Raw genomic sequence first — 18,952 nt, 5'->3', positions numbered from 1 at the left:
TTTCAAAGGAGGTCAGATGAAGTCGACCGCGTCTGTGCGATGTCTCTGCCATAGAGCCGGACGCTGACAGTACGGACGAAGTTGGTATAGTAGCTCAGGTGAGCGTCAAACCTAGGTAATGAAGATGCTCCGAATTGACCATTGGATGAAGGGCGCTGTGCTCATGAGGAAACCTGAACCAGGTGTATTCGTATTTTCTGCCTGAGGCTCAGCGTTGGGGGCTTGTCATTGATTGGACAATTCAAGTCCGGACGGACGATGATGTTAGTGCTTGAAAGTACAGCTTCGAGCAGGCGCACAAAGACGAGGACGAGTGCTCTTTCCCACCTTGGCGGCCACGTCGGTTGGTCGGATGATGGATGGATCGACATGACCAATCGGGGCGGCGCGGTGCGGTGCGGCAGAGGGCCCGTTCGCCGGCGTTCCTTCCCCATCTTTTCTACCCTCGGGTTCCGAGCTGGACGGATCTGGCAATGGCGGTCATCAGGGAGCTGCTCTGCTCTTGCCGTCTAAGTGAGTCCGACGGTGGCGGCCTCTGCTTCGATTCTGACCGCTACTAAGTCTCACGGATCACGATGCATGTATACTGTATGCATGCATGCATGCCTTGACGTTTCATGTTGTCCCGACTCCCTTTCTGCAGCGGGATATGCAGTCAACCCCTCGTGTCGTCCTCCAGAGTCTGCAGGTTTACGACGCACTACACTGCATACTAACGTTACTATTCCTCGTACGCCGGCATCGTGGTCCCGGGCAGATCGACATCTGCTGCTGCTGTACTGCGCTGGGCATCCTGGCCGGGAACCCACACGCACCGGCTCCCCTCCGTCTCTCCATACGAGGACGAACCGTGCTCGACCCCAATTTGCGGCCCAGCTTCTTCTTCTATCTCTCTCTCGCCCCGGTCTAGTAGTCTGGACCTCTTCTGGACCTCCCTCGATGGAGCTGCGGCTGTGCCCCGAGCTCGACCTAACGCGCCTTCTCCCTAGTCCACTCGCCGGGCCCGACAGGGAGACCACCCACGATGGCCTCAGGGGTGCGCCATGAGCTACTGCATGCGCGTAGATTACTCGTTTAGCCTCCATTCGGACATGGTGCTCGCTCATGGACCGAATACGGTGCGGTCGCCCACCCCCGCAACCACGGAGTGAGTGAACAGGCCAAGGCCCGCCGTCTATGTGCGCGAGCAACACCATGGCCCGCCGGCTCTATATAAGAGAAGCTGATCCGCTTACAGGGCTTGGCCGATCTGCTCGTCCATCAACTTCTCTAACCTTGCCGTTTGTTTTGGCAACAGTCACTCGCTTGCTTCAAAAGCATCAGTCGCTCTTTAGCACTTTGTTTCGTAATCGCTCTTGTTCGCAACCTATACCTTCTAGTACCTCACCGTACTCGGAACATCAAAATGCGCTTCACTGTCGCCTTTGCCAGCCTCCTGGCCAGCACGGCCACGGCCAACGCCGTCGTGAGCCGCACTATCCCTGCCATCGTTGGCGCCGACGTCGACGTCGAGGTCAATGCCGCCGTTGATATCGAAGCCAAGGTCGATGCCCTTGTCAAGGTCGGTGCCGATGTCGACGTCAAGGTCAGGGCGGCTCTTGATGGCGCGGCCGGCTTCAAGTGCCCAGGCGACATGTCATACTGCCCCTGGGCCAAGTCTTGCTCGTGCAAGCCCGGCCTGCATCTCGACGTCGGCTCCAAGAAGTGCGTTGGCAAGGCCATTGTCGGCGCCTGGCCCGAGCCCAAGATCGACGTCTTTGCCTCCAAGGGCGTCAAGCTCGCTACCTTCTGCGCCATCTCCCCCTACAAGATTGTCAAGTACGACGCCCACCACGAGTACTGCCAGGCTGGCCCCAACACCATTGCCTTTGTCGCCTCCGCCAGCATCCTCCTCGAGATTGAGGCCTATGCCCACGCCGCCATTGATGTCACCGCCAACGTTTCCGCCGACCTCAAGGCCACCTGCGCCGGCCTGGCCAGTCTGTACGTCGGCACCGTTGTTGAGGCCGTCGCGCTCTTCAACACCGACGTCTTCGCCCTCGCTGCCGCCAAGGCCGACATCGACGCCAGGCTCGTCGTCGGCTTGTTCGCCAAGGTCCGGGGCCTGCTCTGCGGCCTCGGCCTGGGCAAGTGCAAGGTTGACTGCGTCTCCTACTGCACCAAGGGCTGCAAGAACTTCATTGACATCGGCCTCGACGTCGATGTGCACATTGGTGCTCAGCTCGAGGCCCTCGTCGGCCTGTGCATCCTCCCCAACGTCCTGCTCATTTGCGGCAAGGCTCAAGCCATCATTACTGTCGCTGTCGATGGCCTGCTGTGCCTGGTCGGCGGCCTCATCAAGCTCATCCTCTCCACGTACAACTGCCACTGCCACTAAGCGGTCGCTAGAGCGCACCATTCAGAGGGCCCAGCTGCGGAGCCGGCCGTCATTGACGTAGCCATGTGCAGCTGGGTGTCTTTATTTATTACCAACGGTATGACGGCCTGTTAGCGGACGGCGCGGATGGGACTGGAGATTCGATCAGGGAGGCCAGCGTTTGCTTTCTGCGGACGCCGACGGGAACGGGAGTCGGAGATGCCACGCCAGCCATGCCGCCCACGATGTACATAGTTGCTCTTCTTTGTGCATGTGCTCGCGCGTCTCCGAGCCATTCTGCGCACTTCGGGTGGGCGGATTGGAGTGCGGCACGCCCACGCATCTACGAAAATGTAATTGAATCTGACCCATTAATGGCGGCACGCAATCTTCTTTCCCCTGACCGTGTGTAGTCCTGTTTCTAGGCGATACGAACAATAGGATGTGCGAACAATAAACGAACAATAAAATGTGACGTGCATCTTTGCGGCGGTCAAAGCCCGGCGCGCCTGCGCAGTCTTTTGTATAATAAGCGCGGGACGATCCCTATCCCGTTTCAATGTTGTGCTACTGCAACGAAAGCGGGCAGCTTGCGCCCGCGGGACCGCCCAAGAAGCGCCTCCCCTTCCCTCCCCACAAGAGCTCACTGTAGGTACCACTGTAGGTACTACGTACCTACTACGTAAACCGTCCTTGACTCCTTGGCATACCTTAGGTAGTACCGCACTAGTAGGTACCAAGGTAGGTAGTAATAATGATCAGCAACAGAGTCAACGTCGTCGTCGTCGCCGTCGCCGTCGCCTTCGGGCGTGGCCCGATGGTCAATAACACCTAATCTTAGAAAGAAGAAAACCCAAGCCCGTGCGCGCGCGTCACGCACAAGCCGGGACGACCGCCACCATCTGCTTGCCCCCCTTGTCCACCATGAAGTGGCTAAACGCCTCCTCGTCGTTGTCGTCCTCGAGGAGGAGCCGGTCCTCGCTCTCGGGCGGCAGCTTCGCATACAGGCCCTCGCCGGCCTTGGGCCACGTCGGCGGCAGGGCGTCCATCTCCTCCTCCTCCGCCACCACCTCCTCTTCTCCTTCCCCGCCCCCGGCCTCCCCCGCCGCGGCATCCTGGCCCCCCGCACCCGCCGCTTCGGGTCTCGCTGTGGGTGGTGCTGTCCCGCCGAGGCCCGGCTCCTTCTTGGGCCGGACGACGGTGATGCGCTTCAGCACCTTCCTGCTGCCCTTGACCTTGTGGGTGCCCGCCTTGGGGTGCAGGAGGGTGTGGCCGTGGCGCGCGCGGGGCTTGGCTCCGGCCGTGACGCGGGGCCTGGAAGGGGCGGCGGCGGCGGCGGCAGCGGCAGCAGTAGCACCCGGGAGGTTCTCCCTCCACTCCGGGTCGTCAAAGATGGGGAGGTCGGGGTGCTTCTTGGACACGGAAACGAGAATGTCAACGAGAAGCTGAGGCTTGAGCTGGTCGCAAAGCGAAAGGATGTTGAGCAGTTCCGTCCTCTTCTTGCCAAGGAAATATTCTGTGCGCTGTAGGCGTGTTTGTGTCAGCAACGTAGTCAGTCAGTCGCTTCGTATGGGATCTGTTTTTCTTTCGTTGCCTACCTCTGCGCCGGATGCCTGCCTCGCGAGGAAGCCGACGAGCTCTGGCTTTGCAGGGATCACGCCCGTGGGTAAATTTGCCAGCCGCCTGCGACGTATCTTTTCGACGATGAACTGCCGATCCTGCGACTCGCCGCTCGCGCCGCCCGACTGCTCCCCGCTCTTAGTGAGGCAGTCTTGGCAGAACGTCCCCGGCCTGGAAGCCACGTTTTCTGAAGGATCCGTCCAAGAAAGGCAATGCTGGTGAAACGGCTTGAGACAGCCGTGGCAAACGACGAGCGCATTCTGCGCCGTCGAGGTCTGGACGCCACACTTGGAGCAGCCATGACTGCCACTCACCGGCGGCGCGACAGATGCACCGATGATGGACGCGGGGGCGCATCGCGCTGGCACCTTGAACGGGATTGTGCTTTGAGAAAAGTCGATGTCGGCCTCGTCGGAGGCGCGCTTCCTCTTCAGGTCCGGCGAGTAGGAGGGGATATAACGTCTCGCGACCTCTGACATGCCCGACATGGACCGCTCCCAGAGGCCGGGAGGCTGGGAGTTGGGCATCGGCAGGGTCGAGGCGGAGGCGGGGCTGCCGGCGACTCCTGCAACAATGGAGCTAACTTTACTGCCCTCGCCATTCCTGTCTGAAGGGGGTTCATTTTGCGAGGCTGTTTTTGATGCGCCGGCGCCAGCGGTGCGTGCTCTGCTCAGGATCCAGGAATAACGGGCTTTGGAGAATTGCGGCGAATACGTCGACCTCGAGGGCGATGGCGGCGCAGCCGCTATTTCTTGTTCATCTGAGAGCCCGACATTGTTGTCTCCTCGATTTGTGCCGTGAGCTTTTGGCACTGCCAGGAGAATATCCGAGCTTGGCCCTCCTGCTTCCATTGCGAGACTGCTGTGTTGTATGAAAAGTTGGCCGATGTGTATTCGGCCAATTGCCGTGTAGGGGCTTTGCGGCGATGCTCAGTCTAAGCCCTTGGCATGAGCGGCATAAGTGAGGATCATGACCGCAAGTGCCGACTCGTGGCTACGTTGACTTGGACATTCGATGAAGTGAAGCGCGGGTGGACAAAGTCGAGGAACGGTGGATGAGGCGTCGTTGAGCCATGCCACGTGGGTGTCACGTGACCACCCATTTATCACCCCCTTCCAAAAGCGGTCCGTCCTCGCCTCGCGCGAGAAACAATGGCCTACAAAACCGCTACAATTACAATTGTGTTGGTATTGTCTAGTTGAAGCCCGTTCTATATGCCTAGCTGACGACACCCTGCTCCTTGAGCGCCGCAATGTCGGACTCGCTCATTCCCAGGTGCTCACCCAAGACCTCGTTGGTGTGCTGCCCGAGCATGGGAGGCACCGAGCGGATGGAGGGCTGGCTTTCGGAGAATTTGACGGGTGTGTTGACCATCTTGATGGGCCCACACGCCTCATGGTCCATCTCGACGACCATGTTGCGGGCCCGGGTGTGCGCGTGGTTGAGGGTGTCCTGGACGTCGTTGACGGCCGCGTAGGGCATGCCGCTGCCCTCAAACACGTCGAGCCATTCCTGGGTCGTCTTGGTCTGGGAGATGGCCTCGATGGCGGCCTCGAGCTCAACGCGGTTGGCGACCCGGTCTGCGTTGGTCTTGAACTTGACATCATCTTTCCACTCGGGCTTGTGGAAGCCGTCGCAGAGAATGCCGAAGAGGCGGTCGTTGCCGCCTCCAAATAGAATGTCGCCATCCTTGGTCTTGAAGGACCGGTACGGGACGATGGATGCTAGAGAGATAGTTAGCAAGCGCGAGATGAAGAGGAGGGGAGAGAGCGCCTTTATCGCAGGCTCACTCACGGTGGGCGGTCCCCCATCGGCCCGAGTCCCGCTTGCCGCTTATGAGGCAGCTGCTGGCAATGTTGGCCAGGGTTGCGGTCTGACAGTCGCTCAGGGCGACGTCGATGTGCTGGCCCCGGCCCGTCTTGGCACGCCCGAGCAGCGCGGCCATGATGCTGTTGCTCGTGTAGAGACCGGTGGTGAGATCCGTGACGGCGACGCCGACCTTGACGGGGGGTCCGTCGCGGGAGCCGGTGATGTGCATCAGGCCGAACTCGGCCTCGACCATGACGTCGTAGCCGGCGCGGTTAGAGTAGGGCCCGGTCTGGCCGTAGCCGGTGATGGATGCGTAGATGAGAGCCGGGTTGATCTTGCGAAGCGTCTCATAGTCCATGGAATACCTCTTGAGGGTGCCGGGGAGGTAGTTCTCAACGAGAATGTCGCATTTTGCGACTAGCTTGTGAAGGATCTCAACGCCTGCCTTGTGCTGGAATGAGAGACCAAGGGACTTTTTGTTGCGATTGGCCTAGGCAAAACGAATGAGCACTCGATCAAGTGAGTAGAGCATGCGATGCATAGGGCAAACTTACCCCTAGGAAATAAGCAGCCTCACCGGGGCCCTTGGCGCCCGACTCGGGCTTGTAAGTGGCATAAGGAGGGCCCCACGCCCGGGTGTCGTCGCCGCGGACAGGGTGCTCAATCTTGATCACCTCGGCGCTATAGCAGAGCGAAAACCAGTCAGATTACTGTGCCGGAGGCAGACAAGCGAAAAGACAAACAGGGCAGCCCGTACCCCAAGTCGCCCAAGATCTGAGTGCAGTATGGCTGTGGTGCGAAGCGTCACGTCAGCAGATGAAGAAGCGGCTGCAGGGGTGACAGTGAGGGGTGTGTGTGTGTGTGTGTGTGGCGGCAGATGCCGGAGCGACTTACACCGGCCAGAACGCGGGTCATGTCCAGCACCCGATAGCCCTCGAGGGGCAGCGAGGAGCCCTGCGCCGCCGATGCCGAGTAGAAGCGATGCCGCACGCGGTGCGGGACGAGCGAGCCGGCCGCGCGTGGGGCCGTCGCCGTTGACGTCGCCGAGGCCAGCGGCCTCATCCATCTCGCAGCCACCGCAGACATGCCTTGCGTCGATATGCAGCCGGCCGTCGATGCGGATGGATGAAGAGTTGCAGAAGGGAAAGGAGAAGGGGGGGAGAGGGAGAATGAGCGGCCTCGGCGTCGGGTGTTGGCAATGGATGGATAGACGAATTGACCCCGGGTGGGAGGGAGGCGGGGGTGGAGCAGCGCCCATGCCGTCGGCATCCGACAGCGCTGCCCGCCTCCACAGGTCCACCTATGCTCGGCGGGCGAACCGCCCCTGGCCGCTAGGGGCCTCCCGTCCACTGACGAACACAACTTCATGCCCTGAGGCGGGCCAGCGCCAATGAGGGAGCTGGAATTCTCGCCGTAACCACCCAAAAGAGCAATCCAGGAGAGCCCCCCTAGCTGTCCGGAACTCCAGCTCCAGCAGCCCTCCCGCGGGCTCCGGGGCTCTATTAGCGTCCAGGCATGTTTCGCGCCCTGGTGGCTTGTCCCGGCCAGGCTGGATCAAATCCCCACGCGGGGGCCGCTCCTCCGCCAAAGGACTGACTACTGCTAGGTACTCTACTTAGTAGGCTGGAGGCGAGATGCGTGGACTGGATGAATTTCCAACATGAACCGATCAGTCGCGTCCGTAACGTCGATGGCCCATAGTCGAGTTAGGGGCGAGCCTGCTCCTCCTGTTCGTTCCCCATCGACGGCTCGTCTTCCAATTTGGTTCGCCTCACATCACGTTTCTTGCTCTCCGTCAATGCTTGCCAACCTGGAAGTGTGGAACCAAAAGGGTTGGGTGCGGTCGTGGGTTGGACGCCAAAAAGGCGTTTGGTACCCCGGATTTTCCACATTGAGTTATTCCTTCGTAGCCCCGCCCGGACTCAACGCCAACAAACGAAAGGGCCAAAAAAAAAAAGAGAAAAAGCTTGGGGTATGAGGTAGCAGCATGTCATGTCATATTCACACCCAGCGCCGAGCTCTCGATTGACTACATCATATCAATTGGCATCGCGTCATTCATCAGAGAGAAGACATCAATCAATCATCAAATCATACCTATATGTACGAAGCACTGCTCCCACAGACATGCACAGCGCCTGGTAGCGAGCGCAGTGCATGCGCGCGTCCCATCTGCAAGCAAGCAGTGCCCGCCTGCCCGGCCCGGTCTGGAGTCCCGTCCCTCCCCCCTCCAGCCATGCAAGACATGCGATGCGGTATGTATGTACTAAGCTACTGTGCAGTATGTAAGGCAGTGCCACGGCCCGCCCGCCGCGCCACCTCCGCCTCTGGCAGGCGAACCAGCGGGAAAGGTTCGTAGGTTCTGTGTGAGCGGGATGCGTTCTTGGGGGCCATGCCAAACCGGGGGGAAAGGGCTGCGCCGCTCCGTCGTCGATCCAGGTTGTCGCCAGGCCCAGGCCAGGCAAAGCGACATACATACCTTGCAAGGTCGGTTCGACTAATAATAACACCATTTCATTGGCTACGTCTCCTGTGACGCCTGTACACATCCATACATACGAAGTACGAAGCATCGTCGAATTGGGCAACTCACGTCTTCAAGGGTGTCGCATCTGCATTTGCACTGTCCATTCATAGAACGAGGGGGCCCGGTCCCAGTCCCCTTTGACACCCTCCCTTCCGCGGCGCTCTCATCCACCCCTCCTTCCGCTGCGCTGCAATGCGACCCTCGGTGAGTATATATTTGGGTTCGCAGGCGGAGTCGAGCCGGGGAAGCCAGGCACTTCCTCCCTCCCCGTCCCCCTCCCCCGGTCGACCACCACCCCCTCTCCCAGAAAGTCCGCAGGTCGAACGTACGCACACAGGTCGCAAACAACAAGTCAGGCTAAAATCAAATTGAGGGGATCATTGCAGAACAAAGGGGAGGATGGCCGCCCTTGGTCCGTCTGTGCCACACCCACAGGGGGGGGGGAGGACCCATTCTGGCAAGCATCGCGCATGGGCCAGTTCACCACGTCGTCTACTACTACTACTGCTACTATTATCGACGCCCGGGCCGGACACTGCCGCCTGCCCCCCCCAAGCAAGCATTCCTTGCAGTAGATACGCATTTAGTTTTACAGATTGACTACTACTGTCCTACGGTTGGCTTTTGGTGGTAAGAGGGGCACCACCATCATGAGGCACATCACCAACTCACGGACAGCCTGATGTAACGTATGTGCATGAGTTGGGGTTGCTCTGCCTGGGAGCCCGGGACTGTCTCGATGCGCCTACCAAGTACGTACGCATGCATAAGAAGGGCCAGCAAACCTCTGGCGCTGGCGAGTCGAGTCCCTGGCACCTCGCGTTCAGTCATCGTCTTCGTTTCCGCATCTAGAAAAGGCACTTTGTTTTCTTTCCCCGTCCCGCTCCCGCTCCCGCTCCCGTAACACCCACCGCCCATCGCTCTTCAGGAGGCAAATCGCCAGGAGGCAAGCAAGCATCCAATGGCTCCCGTGAGCAACCGAGCCGCGGCCTCTCCCGATGACTCCACCTCTTCCCCGCCACCCCTGGGGAGCAGGCCCTGGGTCGTCATCAGCATCGTCTTCGGCGCCCTATGCGTCGTCGGCATCACCGCATCGCTCATCCACCGACAGTACAAGAAGCGGAGGCCGTACCGGGAGGTCGCCGGCGGGCCCGCCGACATGCAGCCCGTCGTCGTCGTGGGGGTCCCTATGAGCAGCAGGCCGCCCAGTCTCACCGCGACGTGGCCCAAGCCGTCGCCGTCGCTGAGCATCGGCGGCAGCATGCGCAGCATGCGCAGCGTCGTCGTCGTCGACGACGAGGAGCTGGAGGCGCAGAGGGCGGAAATCATTCGCAAGTCGCTCGCCAGCCGCGCCTCGTCGCACGACACCCTGCAGCAGCAGCCGCTCCCTTGTTACGGCGAGGGCGACGAGTCGTACCCGCGCCAACACGGAGAACAACAAGTCGAGAAGCCGCAAAGCCCAGACAGACAACAACAGCAGCAGCAGCAGAAGGACGTCGGCGACACTGAAGTCGACACGCCGGTGGAGAGCCCCGTCGGCATGGTGCGAGACTGGAAGCGATGGGAGGCTGGCGTCCGTCAGGACAGGTCTCGATCCCTCGCGCACCACCCCAGCATGGAAGACACATCCGCGACCGATGCGAGAGCTGCTGTGGCACGTTCGCTAGCGACGTCGCCGCCGGCCCATCGCCCCTTGACCTATCCGGCGACGACCGACGTTTCGCTAGCATTGCCCTTTGGAGGCCGGCAGCTTCCCATGTACTCGCCCTTGTCTCCGGTGGGAGAGGCGGAGAATGAGTACACGCATTTTTAAAAGATGAGGAACAATAGAGAGGGTGGGTGGCGCGGGCATTTCTTGGAGTTTGGCTCTTTGGATTTGGGAACGGAGCACGCTCGGAGTCGTATCTGTGGACCTTTGAAACACATACCTGTATGATTTGCATGTAGCAGGATACATAGGCATTGACCCCTTTGTTGATCAAGCACCAATCTCGTTGGTCACGTCCACAAACGCCTGCCACTGTTTCCATGCCTCGCCGCTCTTAATGGCCCAGCGGGCTCTTCGCACGCCTTCCTTCCAGCGCTGCCCCGCCGGACCGCGCTCCGTGACGACCTTTCCGTCGTCGCCGTGCCCCATGTCGCTGGTGTTCGACTCGCAGATGCCAGACACGACCAAGAGGGCGGCAGTGTTGATGAGAACAAAATCGATGAGAGGGTCGTCCTCGGGCATCTCGCCGTGCAGGATGCGGCGCAGGATCTCGGCGTTCTCGGCCGGCTCCTTGCCCGGCGACACCTCGCTCAGCGGGTGTGGCTGGAATCCAAAGTCGCTCGGCGACACCTTGAAGTGCTCGACGGATATCTCGCCGCCGGGCGTCTTCTCCTTCAACATCCAGCAGAGCGTCGGGCCGGCGCAGCTGAGCTCGTCGAGCTCTTCCTCTCCGCAGACGATCAGGGCCTTTCGGCAACCGGCCGTCCTCAGAGCCTCGGCAAATGCAGGCCCGAGGTCTCTGCGGCCAACACCAATGACTCGCGCCTCAAGCACGTCGTCGACGGGGTTCGCCAGCGGACCCACGTTGTTGAAGATAGTCCTCCACGGCAGCTGCTTGCGGACGGGTGCCACGTAGCGCATGCCGGTGTGGAAGACGGGAGCGAACAGGAAGCTGTAGTTGGTGGCCGAGTAGACCTTGACAAGGGAGTCGGGCTTGACGGCGCTGATGATGGGGGCCCGCGGCTGCATGCAGTTGACCATGTCCGCGCTGCCCGACTTGGACGTGCTGGCCTTGTTGCCGTGCTTTGATACCAAGAGCAGCGCCGACGCAAGGATAGAAGACGTCGTGCTGATGTTGAAGGTGTTGTGGGCGTCACCGCCGGTTCCGACGATATCACACTGAGATGCGAGTCAGACACATAGCTTCGTCAAGCGCTCCCCGGTTCAGAAAGGGGTACATACCAGGCCACCTCCGTAACTGCCCTCTTTCCTCCCGCGTCGCTCCAGGACTTGCCGCAGCTCCGCTGTTGGTATGGGAGCGGCGGCCTGCATCATGACGTGGGCGCACTTGGCCAGGACATCTGCCCGAAAGTCCATCTTGGTGAAGTGCAGCGCCATGAGCAACGAGGCCGTCTGGGCCTCGGTGACTTGATTGGTGAAGAAGTGAGAGATGGCCTCGGCAATCTCGTCGGGCGTGACCTCGGTGTCGACGGGCCAAAGCTTGGTCAACAATGGCTTGATATCGACGGGCGGCAGGTCGGCCTGGCCTGACCCAATGGGTTGTTGGCTCGCCATTGCAGTGGACGTGATGTGTTCCGCCACGTTCGGAAAACTTGGCGAACTGAATGAGCTGCTGGACACCCGCAGCTGACAGATCTGATGCTTTCCAAAGGTGTTTGGTGTCTGGGGCTCAGATCTGACTTGGATCTCAATTGACCTGACAGAGAGGCCTGCTGTCAATCGAGCCGTATCTGTATTGTGAGTCAAGCCTCAGTCAGCACATGCTGCTGCCAACGAGAAACATGGCTGCTTTGTCCGACGCCCACACGGGCAGCTGCTTGTCGAGCAGCAATTGGCCGAGATTGGCCACACGTGGAGCCTTTCGCTGTGAGGCTGCGCTGCCCGGCAGTTTGTGACACTCACGCCGACGTCGGATCGGCGAATCTTCCGGAACCCAACGCATGGATGCCGCTGTGCGCCACAGCCACACCGGGGCACATTACTCAGCCACAGAGCCCCCAAGAGCGGCGCGCCCTCGTGCCAGGTAGGCAGGCAGTCAGTCAGCCGGGCCGTGCACAAAGACATCTCCGCCTCCCCTCCACTTCCGCCACCAAACCTCCCCCCTTCAACCTCATTCCGCCTCCCTTCCATCGTCACCCTCGTCACTCTTTTGCCGCCAGAAGTCGGTCTGCGCTCGCGTCGCGTTTGGTCTTCGTCCTCCCAGCGCTGTTTGTTCACTGCACCGCACTCGAGCGATCGCGACGGACCACTTCGAGCCGACTCTTCGCTGCTCTGGGTTTCTCTGCATCCCCAGACGCCTTCACTGGTACAGAACCGTCGGCCGGCAGCAGTTTGACCTCTTCACTCGTCATAACTTGCGCGCTGCATCGTCTCCTGTGAGATAGGCTCTGACTAAAGAGGGGCACCACGAACGTCATCAGCGCACGCGGCGCCCAGCGATCATCAGCTTGCGATTAGGATAGTAGCAAAGAAAGAGAGAACAAGAGAAAAGACACAGAAAACAAAAGAAAAAAACGGAGAAAAGGACTACAGAGGGAGACTGCACTCGTTTTTGCAGCCCCTGGTCTCGCGGAAGCATCTAGCCCGAGGACGATCCTACCTTATTCGTGCGAGGATCTCGGAGTCAAGTCCCTCATTTCCCTATCACTCTGAAGCCGTCGCCGCTCGGTGACGTGGCTGTCGGCGAAAGCCTCCCGAGCCTCAAAGCCTCCAAAGTGCATTCGCCACTTCTCGTCCAGCTTCACAACGACCGTCTTCTGCTACACTCTACCGAGGGTGACGCAACCTGGGCTTCAAGATCTGCAGTCGTCAAAAAGAGACAGCAGCTTCGGCGTCGCCGGAAGGAGGTCAAGCGAGCGCGAAAAGTGTTCAACGAGGTCAGCAACATCTACGCTGCGAAGCCGTACGTGCCCAAGATGCTCCCACCGGGTGGAGAAGGGAATGCAGGGGCGTTCCAAGAGGATCTGAATAATATCCTTTGCTGCCCCGACTGTAAAGAGATACCACCGAATCTCGTCGAGGAGTTTTCGAGCGGTGACATGGTGTGTCAGAGCTGCGGCGTTGTCGTCGGCACCCGCATCATAGACACCCGATCCGAGTGGCGTACCTTTGCCAACGACGACCACGGCGGTGACGACCCGAGCCGAGTCGGCGGACCGCAGGACGAGTTCATCGAGGGAGAACAGCTAGCCACCACCGTCGCCTTTTCCGAGTCCAAGGCGCACAAGGCGCTGTCGCGAACGCAGAACAATGCCAACCAGGACAAGGCGCAGAAGGGACTCATGCAGGCGTACAAGGAGATCGTCTCGCTCTGCGAGGCCATCAACATGGGCCAAAACGTATCCAACGCCGCCAAGCACATCTTCAAGCTGGTAGACAAGTACAAGTTTATGAAGGGCAAGCCGCAAGAGGCCGTCATCGCCGGCTGCATCTTTATCGCGTGCCGCCAGAACAACGTGCCTCGCACCTTTCGAGAAATCTTCAACTTGACTAGCGTCAGCAAGAAGGAGGTCGGAAGGGTCTTCAAGCAGCTGCAAAAGTTCCTCCAGAAGCTGCAAGACACCGAGGGAGAGGGCGCAACGGGCCTCAACACCGTCACCAACTACGAGAACACGTCAGTTGGCGCCGAGGACCTGTGCGGCCGCTACGTATCGCAGCTCGGTTTCAAGAACCAGCAGAAGATTAGCAAGATCTCGCGTGCCCTAGCCGAAAGGGCCAACGACATATCGGCCTTGGCCGGCCGATCGCCCCTTTCCGTTGCGGCTGCGTGCATCTACATGGCTTGCCACCTTGTTGGGGAGCCGCGGTCGTCGACGCCCATTGCCAAGCAGGCCGGCGTGAGCGACGGCACGGTCAAAACGGCTTACAAGCATTTGTTCGCCGCCCGTGACCAGCTCATCGATAAGGAGTGGCTCGATGAAGGCATGAGCATGGACAATATCCCACAGGTGCAGGCCTGATCGCGAAGCAGGCCAGACACACCGCGTACGGATGGCACGCCTACCCGTGGCGGCTCCAGGTGGAGCCGTCTGCAGAAAGACCTCGGGGGTTTCCCTCTTAGGTTCCTCCTACTTGCGGAATGCCAGACTGGATTCATATCATGGCGTTTATGGCGGGCGGCGCAAGTTGTTTTTGACTCGGACTGCTTGTCGAGTGTTTTACCTCCCGTCCCTGTCCCTCAATACTTGCTTGCTGGGGAAGCATGCTCGGGGCGGTTGGGTCAGCATGGCCCATGATGATGGCGGCCTTTGGCGCCCAAGAGCAAACGATTGTCACGGTACAAAGCGAGGTAGTGAGGGACATATTCCCTCCCCCAAAATAGACGGCCCAAATTGTATCCCCCCCCCCTTTTTGTGCGTGAATATCGCTTGCTGTCACGGTTCGTGTCGCGCGCGTATGTGTGTGTATGTGTGCGTGCGTGCCTGCGTGGTCGAGTGTGCCATCTCTCTCTCTCTCCCTTCCCTCCTCTCTTCCTCTCCTTGTACGAAGTACTCCCCTCTCTTTTCTATTCCTTTTTCTTCATTTCCCCCCACGGGTCCCCCGCGCCCCTTCCCCCAGTCTCTCCCCCTCCCCTCTCCTCCCCACAGCCCTCCGGTCAGGCATCGCGTGTAGGCTCGCTCGCTCCCCCACACGAAAAGAGAGAGCCTATCTACCTGCCTGCCTGCCTACCTATCCACCCACCCACCTAGGTGTGAGAAGCACCACGGGGTTGGCTGGAGGGATGGACGGACGGACAGAGACAAAGAGAAAAAATCCGAGTCCGTCCCAGCCGTGCAGTGCAGTTGCGGAAAACGGGCAGCAGCGGCAGCACGCTTCGCCACGCGGCGCAACCCCCCCCCTTTTTAGCTGGCCTCCTCCTCCTTCCCTTCAAAGCCTCCGGTAGGTTTATATACGAAGCAAGTACTTCGTACCCTACCTGACCTTACCTGACCTTACCTTGCCTTGCCTTACCTAGGTACCGCCCCCGCCCTCGCCCGCACCCCCCCTCCCTCGTGTTCAGTCACGTACAGTAGGCATCAAACACGAAGTGATCACTTTCGTTCATATACTATTCCTGCCGCTGCCGCTTCCGCTTCCGCTACAATTACTACTACATGACGTGCCATCGGGGCCTGGTCCATCTGCAGAGTGCTGTACCGAATTCTCCATGTAGTATATGTATCGACTGCGACCCCCTGGCACGGCCGAACTCCCCCTGCTTCGGCAGATGGTGGCGCGCCCGCTCGTTCCCGGGCAGATGGTAGGGCAGCACAGGGCAGACCGGAGCAGGGGGTGTGTAGTGGTATGTATGTACAGTACCTACATGCATATACAGTACTACATATTGTATGTATTGTCCAGGCAGCTCACCTGCAGGGTCAAAGGCGGCGCCGAAGCAACACTTGTTGCCGTGCCTCGTTCACGTGGGTTCCCTGTCGCCCGGATGCTTCCGGTGCGGCCGTCGACCTCGCAGCCCTGCGCCTCCGCCGCCGCCGCCTTCTTCGCCACGATTCCCGTCTTTGGGCATGGAGCAACTCTGGACATGCCGGCAGACCATGTTCTTTTGCAAGGATGCGCAGCACTGCGTCTACCACTCCCTGCTTGGGGAGCCGCAGCACGGCACGGAGCACACATATAAGCCGGACCATCTCCGTCGTGCATGAGAAAGACGTGATTTTCATGCTGATAACAGGCTCTTCCGCTCCGACGTATGGACGGAACAAGGGTAAGGGAGTCGGATACACGGGGGCCGCCCGTCCGCCCTGAGCAAGCCACCAAGAGACTCTTCATGGCCCTGACTTGCGGCGCCGTGACCAACGCGCCTGGCCGCGGATGGACACTTGCCGCAGTCACGCGCGCTCAAAAGGGCTCTTCGAGGTACACGCACCGCCAGGCAAGGGAGGGGGATAGCCTACGTCGCATGACATCTCTTGCTTCGCACGGTGGCCTGGTGCGGGCTCTCTGGGGCCACCGACCCCGGTGAAACTGTTGTGTAAAAGAATAATTTGCCTTGCTTCTGCGCGACGATTGCTGGGTTGCACAGACACGACAACCGTAGCCAATGAGTGTCGACCGCGTTTACTTTTGGAGCGACGGGCTGCCCTTCCGACAGCCCAGCTGTTACACATCCTGCCCGGGGCCCGTGGCGCCGCTGGGCCTCTTTTCCAAGCCCGTCGTTGTCGGTTTTCGCGCCCCGTCACTCTGTTTCTGTCTTTGTCTCTCAAGTTGTCCGTTGCCCTTGGGCCGCGTGCGTGTGCGCCCATGTGCATGTGCGCGCCATGGTCGGCGGCGACGATGGTGGCGGCACCGGCGGCGGCGCATGTGCGAGGCGAGTGAGCTGGCGCCGTTGCGCATCGAGGTGGCCCTCCCATCCATCCATCCAACAGCCAGCGGGCGAGAGGACATGGATGCCCGGACTCCGGGACGAGGTGCCGCTCTCTGGACTGTGCGGTGACGACACCGCCCTCTGCGAGGCGCATCTGGCACCTTCTTCTGCGCCCGGCAGTGCCTAAAAATATGGCTGGTAGAAAGTCGAGGCTAAGTTACCGCCGGCGGTTGGGGAAGGAGACTTGTCATATCGGGCGTCTTCGAAACGACTTCGAGAACCCGTGTTGAGCACGCACCAACACCTCCAAGGTTCCCAATCGCACTCGCAGTGACAGCAGACTAGAGGTCCGACAAACATCTTGCAGAAAGCGATCCCGTGGCTTGTGTGCGCCTACGAGTTAAAGTGCACTGGCGTCTCATCAGCGACCCGGACGCACGGTTCACCCAAGATAGAGCGAACCGCTCCGGTTCCCCGGTGGCAGAGTAGATTCGACCCACAGGACCGGATCTACTGACCGAGTACAACAGCCCCGGGTGAGGCCTTCTCAAGGATGTCGCTGTGACGCTCAGGTCCAGCAAACAGAGGCAACCAAAGGGGGACGGCGGCGAGGCAACCATGGCCTTGTTAAGCCTTCGACAGTTGCGGTTCCGCTGTACCTTGGGCCTCTCATTGTCCGGACCGTCGTCGAGGTGTTTACCAAAGGTGTCGAGCCGAGCACGTCTTCAGTTGAATGCCAGAAGCTCCGAGAGACACTTCACCTCCTTTCTGCACACTGCGTGTTGTCACCAGTCGCCGGCATTCGCGCCCGTATATCCCAACGAGGTCCCCGACCCGCATCTATCCGTCTTGACAGCCATGCCGCGCCCCAAGGTGACCATATTCGGCACAGGTGGGACCATCGCTGGATCGGCCACCAATGCGTGCCAAACGACAGGATACGCGCCTGCGGTGCTGACCGTCGATGCCCTGATCAGGGACGTGCCGGAGCTCGGCCAAGCAGCACAGTTGCGAAGCGAGCAGCTTGTCAATGTGGGAAGCCCAGACATCACGTCTGCCCAGCTGCTGCGCATGGCCCAGCGTATCCAGAGGGAACTCGACGGAGACTGCCAGGGCGTGGTTGTCACGCACGGGACCGATACCATCGAGGAGACGGCCTTCTTCCTCGAGCTGACGATACAGTCGGAAAAGCCCGTCGTGTTGGTTGGTGCGATGCGGCCCGCCACCGCCCACAGTGCCGACGGGCCGATGAATCTGCTCTGCGGCGTTAACCTAGCTGCAGATCGTTGCGCGAAGAAAAGGGGCGTCATGATCGTGCTCAACGACCGCATCTGCGCGCCGAGATTCACGACCAAGACCAACGCCAACTCGCTCGACAGTTTCAAAGCAACCGAGCAAGGCTACCTGGGAGTCTTTGTCAACTCACAGCCTGTCTTTTACTATCCGCCTTGCCGACCACTGAGCCACAACTACTTCAACGTCACGCGCTGCAACCCGGCAGCAGGTCTGCCGGACGTCGATATCTTGTACGGCCACTTGGGTTTACGGTCTGGCTTGTTCAAGGCAGCCATCGACCAAGGCGCGGGCGGCATCGTACTTGCAGGCATGGGAACGGGATGCTGGAACACCGAGGACGGCAAGAGGATCATGGCCTTTGTTGAGAAGAAGGGCAAGGCGGTGCCCGTGGTGGCAAGTCGCCGCACCGCGTGTGGTTTCGTCGGAGGCACGTCCAATTACGGCTTGGGGGACTCGTGCATTGGCGGCGGCTTTTTGGATCCGCACAAGTGCCGTATCCAGCTTCAGCTCGCACTCGCGGCTGGTCTCGACGCGGCGTCCATCCGCGATCTTTTCGAAGGCAATCGGCCAGGAGCTGCGGTCACCGAGTCGAGGATTCGCGAATGGCGAATTTTGTAGTCGCCAAGGAGGGAGGACGCCGTCTTTCACTGGTGCTTTGTACACGCCGTGGGTGTCCACGAGGAGAGACAGCACGGGGTAAAAGGGGCGGTGCGAATGGGACGGCGCGACTTGTGGAGTTTTCGGATGCTCATTGAGACGCGGTTTTAGACATGATACCACATGGTAGTAATATTGCGACGCTGGAAGCGTTGGTCAGTGAGGCACCGGGTGCATTGCAGGCGGCTGGCTTCTCGCAGGTCTGCCATGTGCACCTAAGGACCGAATGCACATCGCCCTGTACCTGCATCATGGACATGGCTCGCCTGGCTGGCGTGGCTTGCGCGGATGGTGGTGGAGGTTGGCAATTGAAGGTTTGGCAAGCTGATGAGGCCCGGCGGGTATGTGCCGACTTTGTACTTCGTACTGTGCGTGCAAGCCACCACTCACTCATCATCCATCCGCCCTGGATGCCAGGAATATGTGGTGCAGTGCTTTGGAGGCACGGTGGCAAGCCTTTTTGCTTGAAGCGGCGCGAGCGGAGGGTCGGTCGGCGGCGGCGAGTGCAGACAGGCAAGCAATGCGGGAGATTTTTAAGCGCAAGAGAAGCCATCCGTGAATACGTTACTTTTATTACCTTGCAATGGACGAGGTGGAGTGCGGGAGCGCCTCTTGTGGTGCTGCAAGCAAGGCAATCTGGCAATGATGGTGGTA

At 60.0% G+C, this 18,952-nt stretch overlaps 8 protein-coding genes across 8 annotated transcripts; 5 read left to right on the top strand and 3 right to left on the bottom strand.

The window, feature by feature from the left end:
* Positions 1-425: 425 nt before the first annotated feature.
* Positions 426-2,815, top strand: JDV02_007173 (uncharacterized protein). Its single transcript, XM_047988641.1, has 2 exons — positions 426-513; positions 562-2,815. The coding sequence occupies exon 2, from the start codon at positions 1,406-1,408 to the stop codon at positions 2,375-2,377; it is 972 nt and encodes a 323-aa protein (XP_047844639.1). The 5' UTR covers positions 426-513; positions 562-1,405; the 3' UTR covers positions 2,378-2,815.
* JDV02_007172 (uncharacterized protein) lies at positions 2,755-5,001 on the bottom strand. Its single transcript, XM_047988640.1, has 2 exons — positions 3,955-5,001; positions 2,755-3,879 (listed from the first exon to the last, which is right to left on the bottom strand). The coding sequence occupies exons 1-2, from the start codon at positions 4,825-4,827 to the stop codon at positions 3,229-3,231; spliced, it is 1,524 nt and encodes a 507-aa protein (XP_047844638.1). The 5' UTR covers positions 4,828-5,001; the 3' UTR covers positions 2,755-3,228.
* Positions 5,002-5,168: 167 nt separating this feature from the next.
* JDV02_007171 (Succinate--hydroxymethylglutarate CoA-transferase) lies at positions 5,169-6,922 on the bottom strand. Its single transcript, XM_047988639.1, has 5 exons — positions 6,680-6,922; positions 6,543-6,574; positions 6,340-6,466; positions 5,771-6,275; positions 5,169-5,700 (listed from the first exon to the last, which is right to left on the bottom strand). Exons 1-5 carry the CDS (start codon positions 6,869-6,871, stop codon positions 5,195-5,197), a joined length of 1,362 nt encoding a protein of 453 aa, XP_047844637.1. The 5' UTR covers positions 6,872-6,922; the 3' UTR covers positions 5,169-5,194.
* Positions 6,923-8,898: 1,976 nt separating this feature from the next.
* Positions 8,899-10,133, top strand: JDV02_007170 (uncharacterized protein). Its single transcript, XM_047988638.1, has one exon. The coding sequence runs from the start codon at positions 9,274-9,276 to the stop codon at positions 10,123-10,125; it is 852 nt and encodes a 283-aa protein (XP_047844636.1). The 5' UTR covers positions 8,899-9,273; the 3' UTR covers positions 10,126-10,133.
* On the bottom strand, positions 8,997-11,860 carry TRP4 (Anthranilate phosphoribosyltransferase). The gene is made up of 3 exons (XM_047988637.1): positions 11,263-11,860; positions 10,241-11,199; positions 8,997-10,079 (listed from the first exon to the last, which is right to left on the bottom strand). The coding sequence occupies exons 1-2, from the start codon at positions 11,593-11,595 to the stop codon at positions 10,291-10,293; spliced, it is 1,242 nt and encodes a 413-aa protein (XP_047844635.1). The 5' UTR covers positions 11,596-11,860; the 3' UTR covers positions 8,997-10,079; positions 10,241-10,290.
* A 284-nt stretch (positions 11,861-12,144) lies between these two features.
* SUA7 (transcription initiation factor IIB) lies at positions 12,145-14,502 on the top strand. Its single transcript, XM_047988636.1, has one exon. It carries the CDS (start codon positions 12,957-12,959, stop codon positions 13,998-14,000), a length of 1,044 nt encoding a protein of 347 aa, XP_047844634.1. The 5' UTR covers positions 12,145-12,956; the 3' UTR covers positions 14,001-14,502.
* Positions 14,503-15,368: 866 nt separating this feature from the next.
* JDV02_007167 (uncharacterized protein) lies at positions 15,369-15,683 on the top strand (the record flags this gene model as incomplete). Its single annotated transcript, XM_047988635.1, has 1 exon — positions 15,369-15,683. The coding sequence occupies one exon, from the start codon at positions 15,369-15,371 to the stop codon at positions 15,681-15,683; it is 315 nt and encodes a 104-aa protein (XP_047844633.1).
* Positions 15,684-17,203: 1,520 nt separating this feature from the next.
* Positions 17,204-18,543, top strand: JDV02_007166 (Asparaginase; the record flags this gene model as incomplete). Its single annotated transcript, XM_047988634.1, has 1 exon — positions 17,204-18,543. The coding sequence occupies one exon, from the start codon at positions 17,204-17,206 to the stop codon at positions 18,257-18,259; it is 1,056 nt and encodes a 351-aa protein (XP_047844632.1). The 3' UTR covers positions 18,260-18,543.
* Positions 18,544-18,952: the final 409 nt, after the last annotated feature.

The sequence above is a fragment of the Purpureocillium takamizusanense genome, chromosome 6, assembly GCF_022605165.1.
Source record: "Purpureocillium takamizusanense chromosome 6, complete sequence".
NCBI classification, from domain to species: Eukaryota; Fungi; Ascomycota; class Sordariomycetes; order Hypocreales; family Ophiocordycipitaceae; genus Purpureocillium; species Purpureocillium takamizusanense.
This window is presented reverse-complemented; position numbering and strand designations above follow the sequence as displayed.

What these genes read in the sequence shown, in the direction of transcription:
- JDV02_007173 (XM_047988641.1), top strand. Translation starts at nt 1,406, where the DNA reads ATGCGCTTCACTGTCGCCTTTGCCAGCCTCCTGGCCAGCACGGCCACG.
- JDV02_007172 (XM_047988640.1), bottom strand. Translation starts at nt 4,827, where the DNA reads ATGGAAGCAGGAGGGCCAAGCTCGGATATTCTCCTGGCAGTGCCAAAA. An exon ending in GGCAGGCATCCGGCGCAGAG is followed by an intron (nt 3,880 to 3,954) that starts GTAGGCAACGAA and finishes ACACGCCTACAG; the next exon opens with CGCACAGAATATTTCCTTGG.
- JDV02_007171 (XM_047988639.1), bottom strand. Translation starts at nt 6,871, where the DNA reads ATGTCTGCGGTGGCTGCGAGATGGATGAGGCCGCTGGCCTCGGCGACG. An exon ending in TGACCCGCGTTCTGGCCGGT is followed by an intron (nt 6,575 to 6,679) that starts GTAAGTCGCTCC and finishes TTCGCACCACAG; the next exon opens with CCATACTGCACTCAGATCTT. An exon ending in CAGATCTTGGGCGACTTGGG is followed by an intron (nt 6,467 to 6,542) that starts GTACGGGCTGCC and finishes GCTCTGCTATAG; the next exon opens with CGCCGAGGTGATCAAGATTG.
- JDV02_007170 (XM_047988638.1), top strand. Translation starts at nt 9,274, where the DNA reads ATGGCTCCCGTGAGCAACCGAGCCGCGGCCTCTCCCGATGACTCCACC.
- TRP4 (XM_047988637.1), bottom strand. Translation starts at nt 11,595, where the DNA reads ATGGCGAGCCAACAACCCATTGGGTCAGGCCAGGCCGACCTGCCGCCC. An exon ending in GCAGTTACGGAGGTGGCCTG is followed by an intron (nt 11,200 to 11,262) that starts GTATGTACCCCT and finishes CTCGCATCTCAG; the next exon opens with TGTGATATCGTCGGAACCGG.
- SUA7 (XM_047988636.1), top strand. Translation starts at nt 12,957, where the DNA reads ATGCTCCCACCGGGTGGAGAAGGGAATGCAGGGGCGTTCCAAGAGGAT.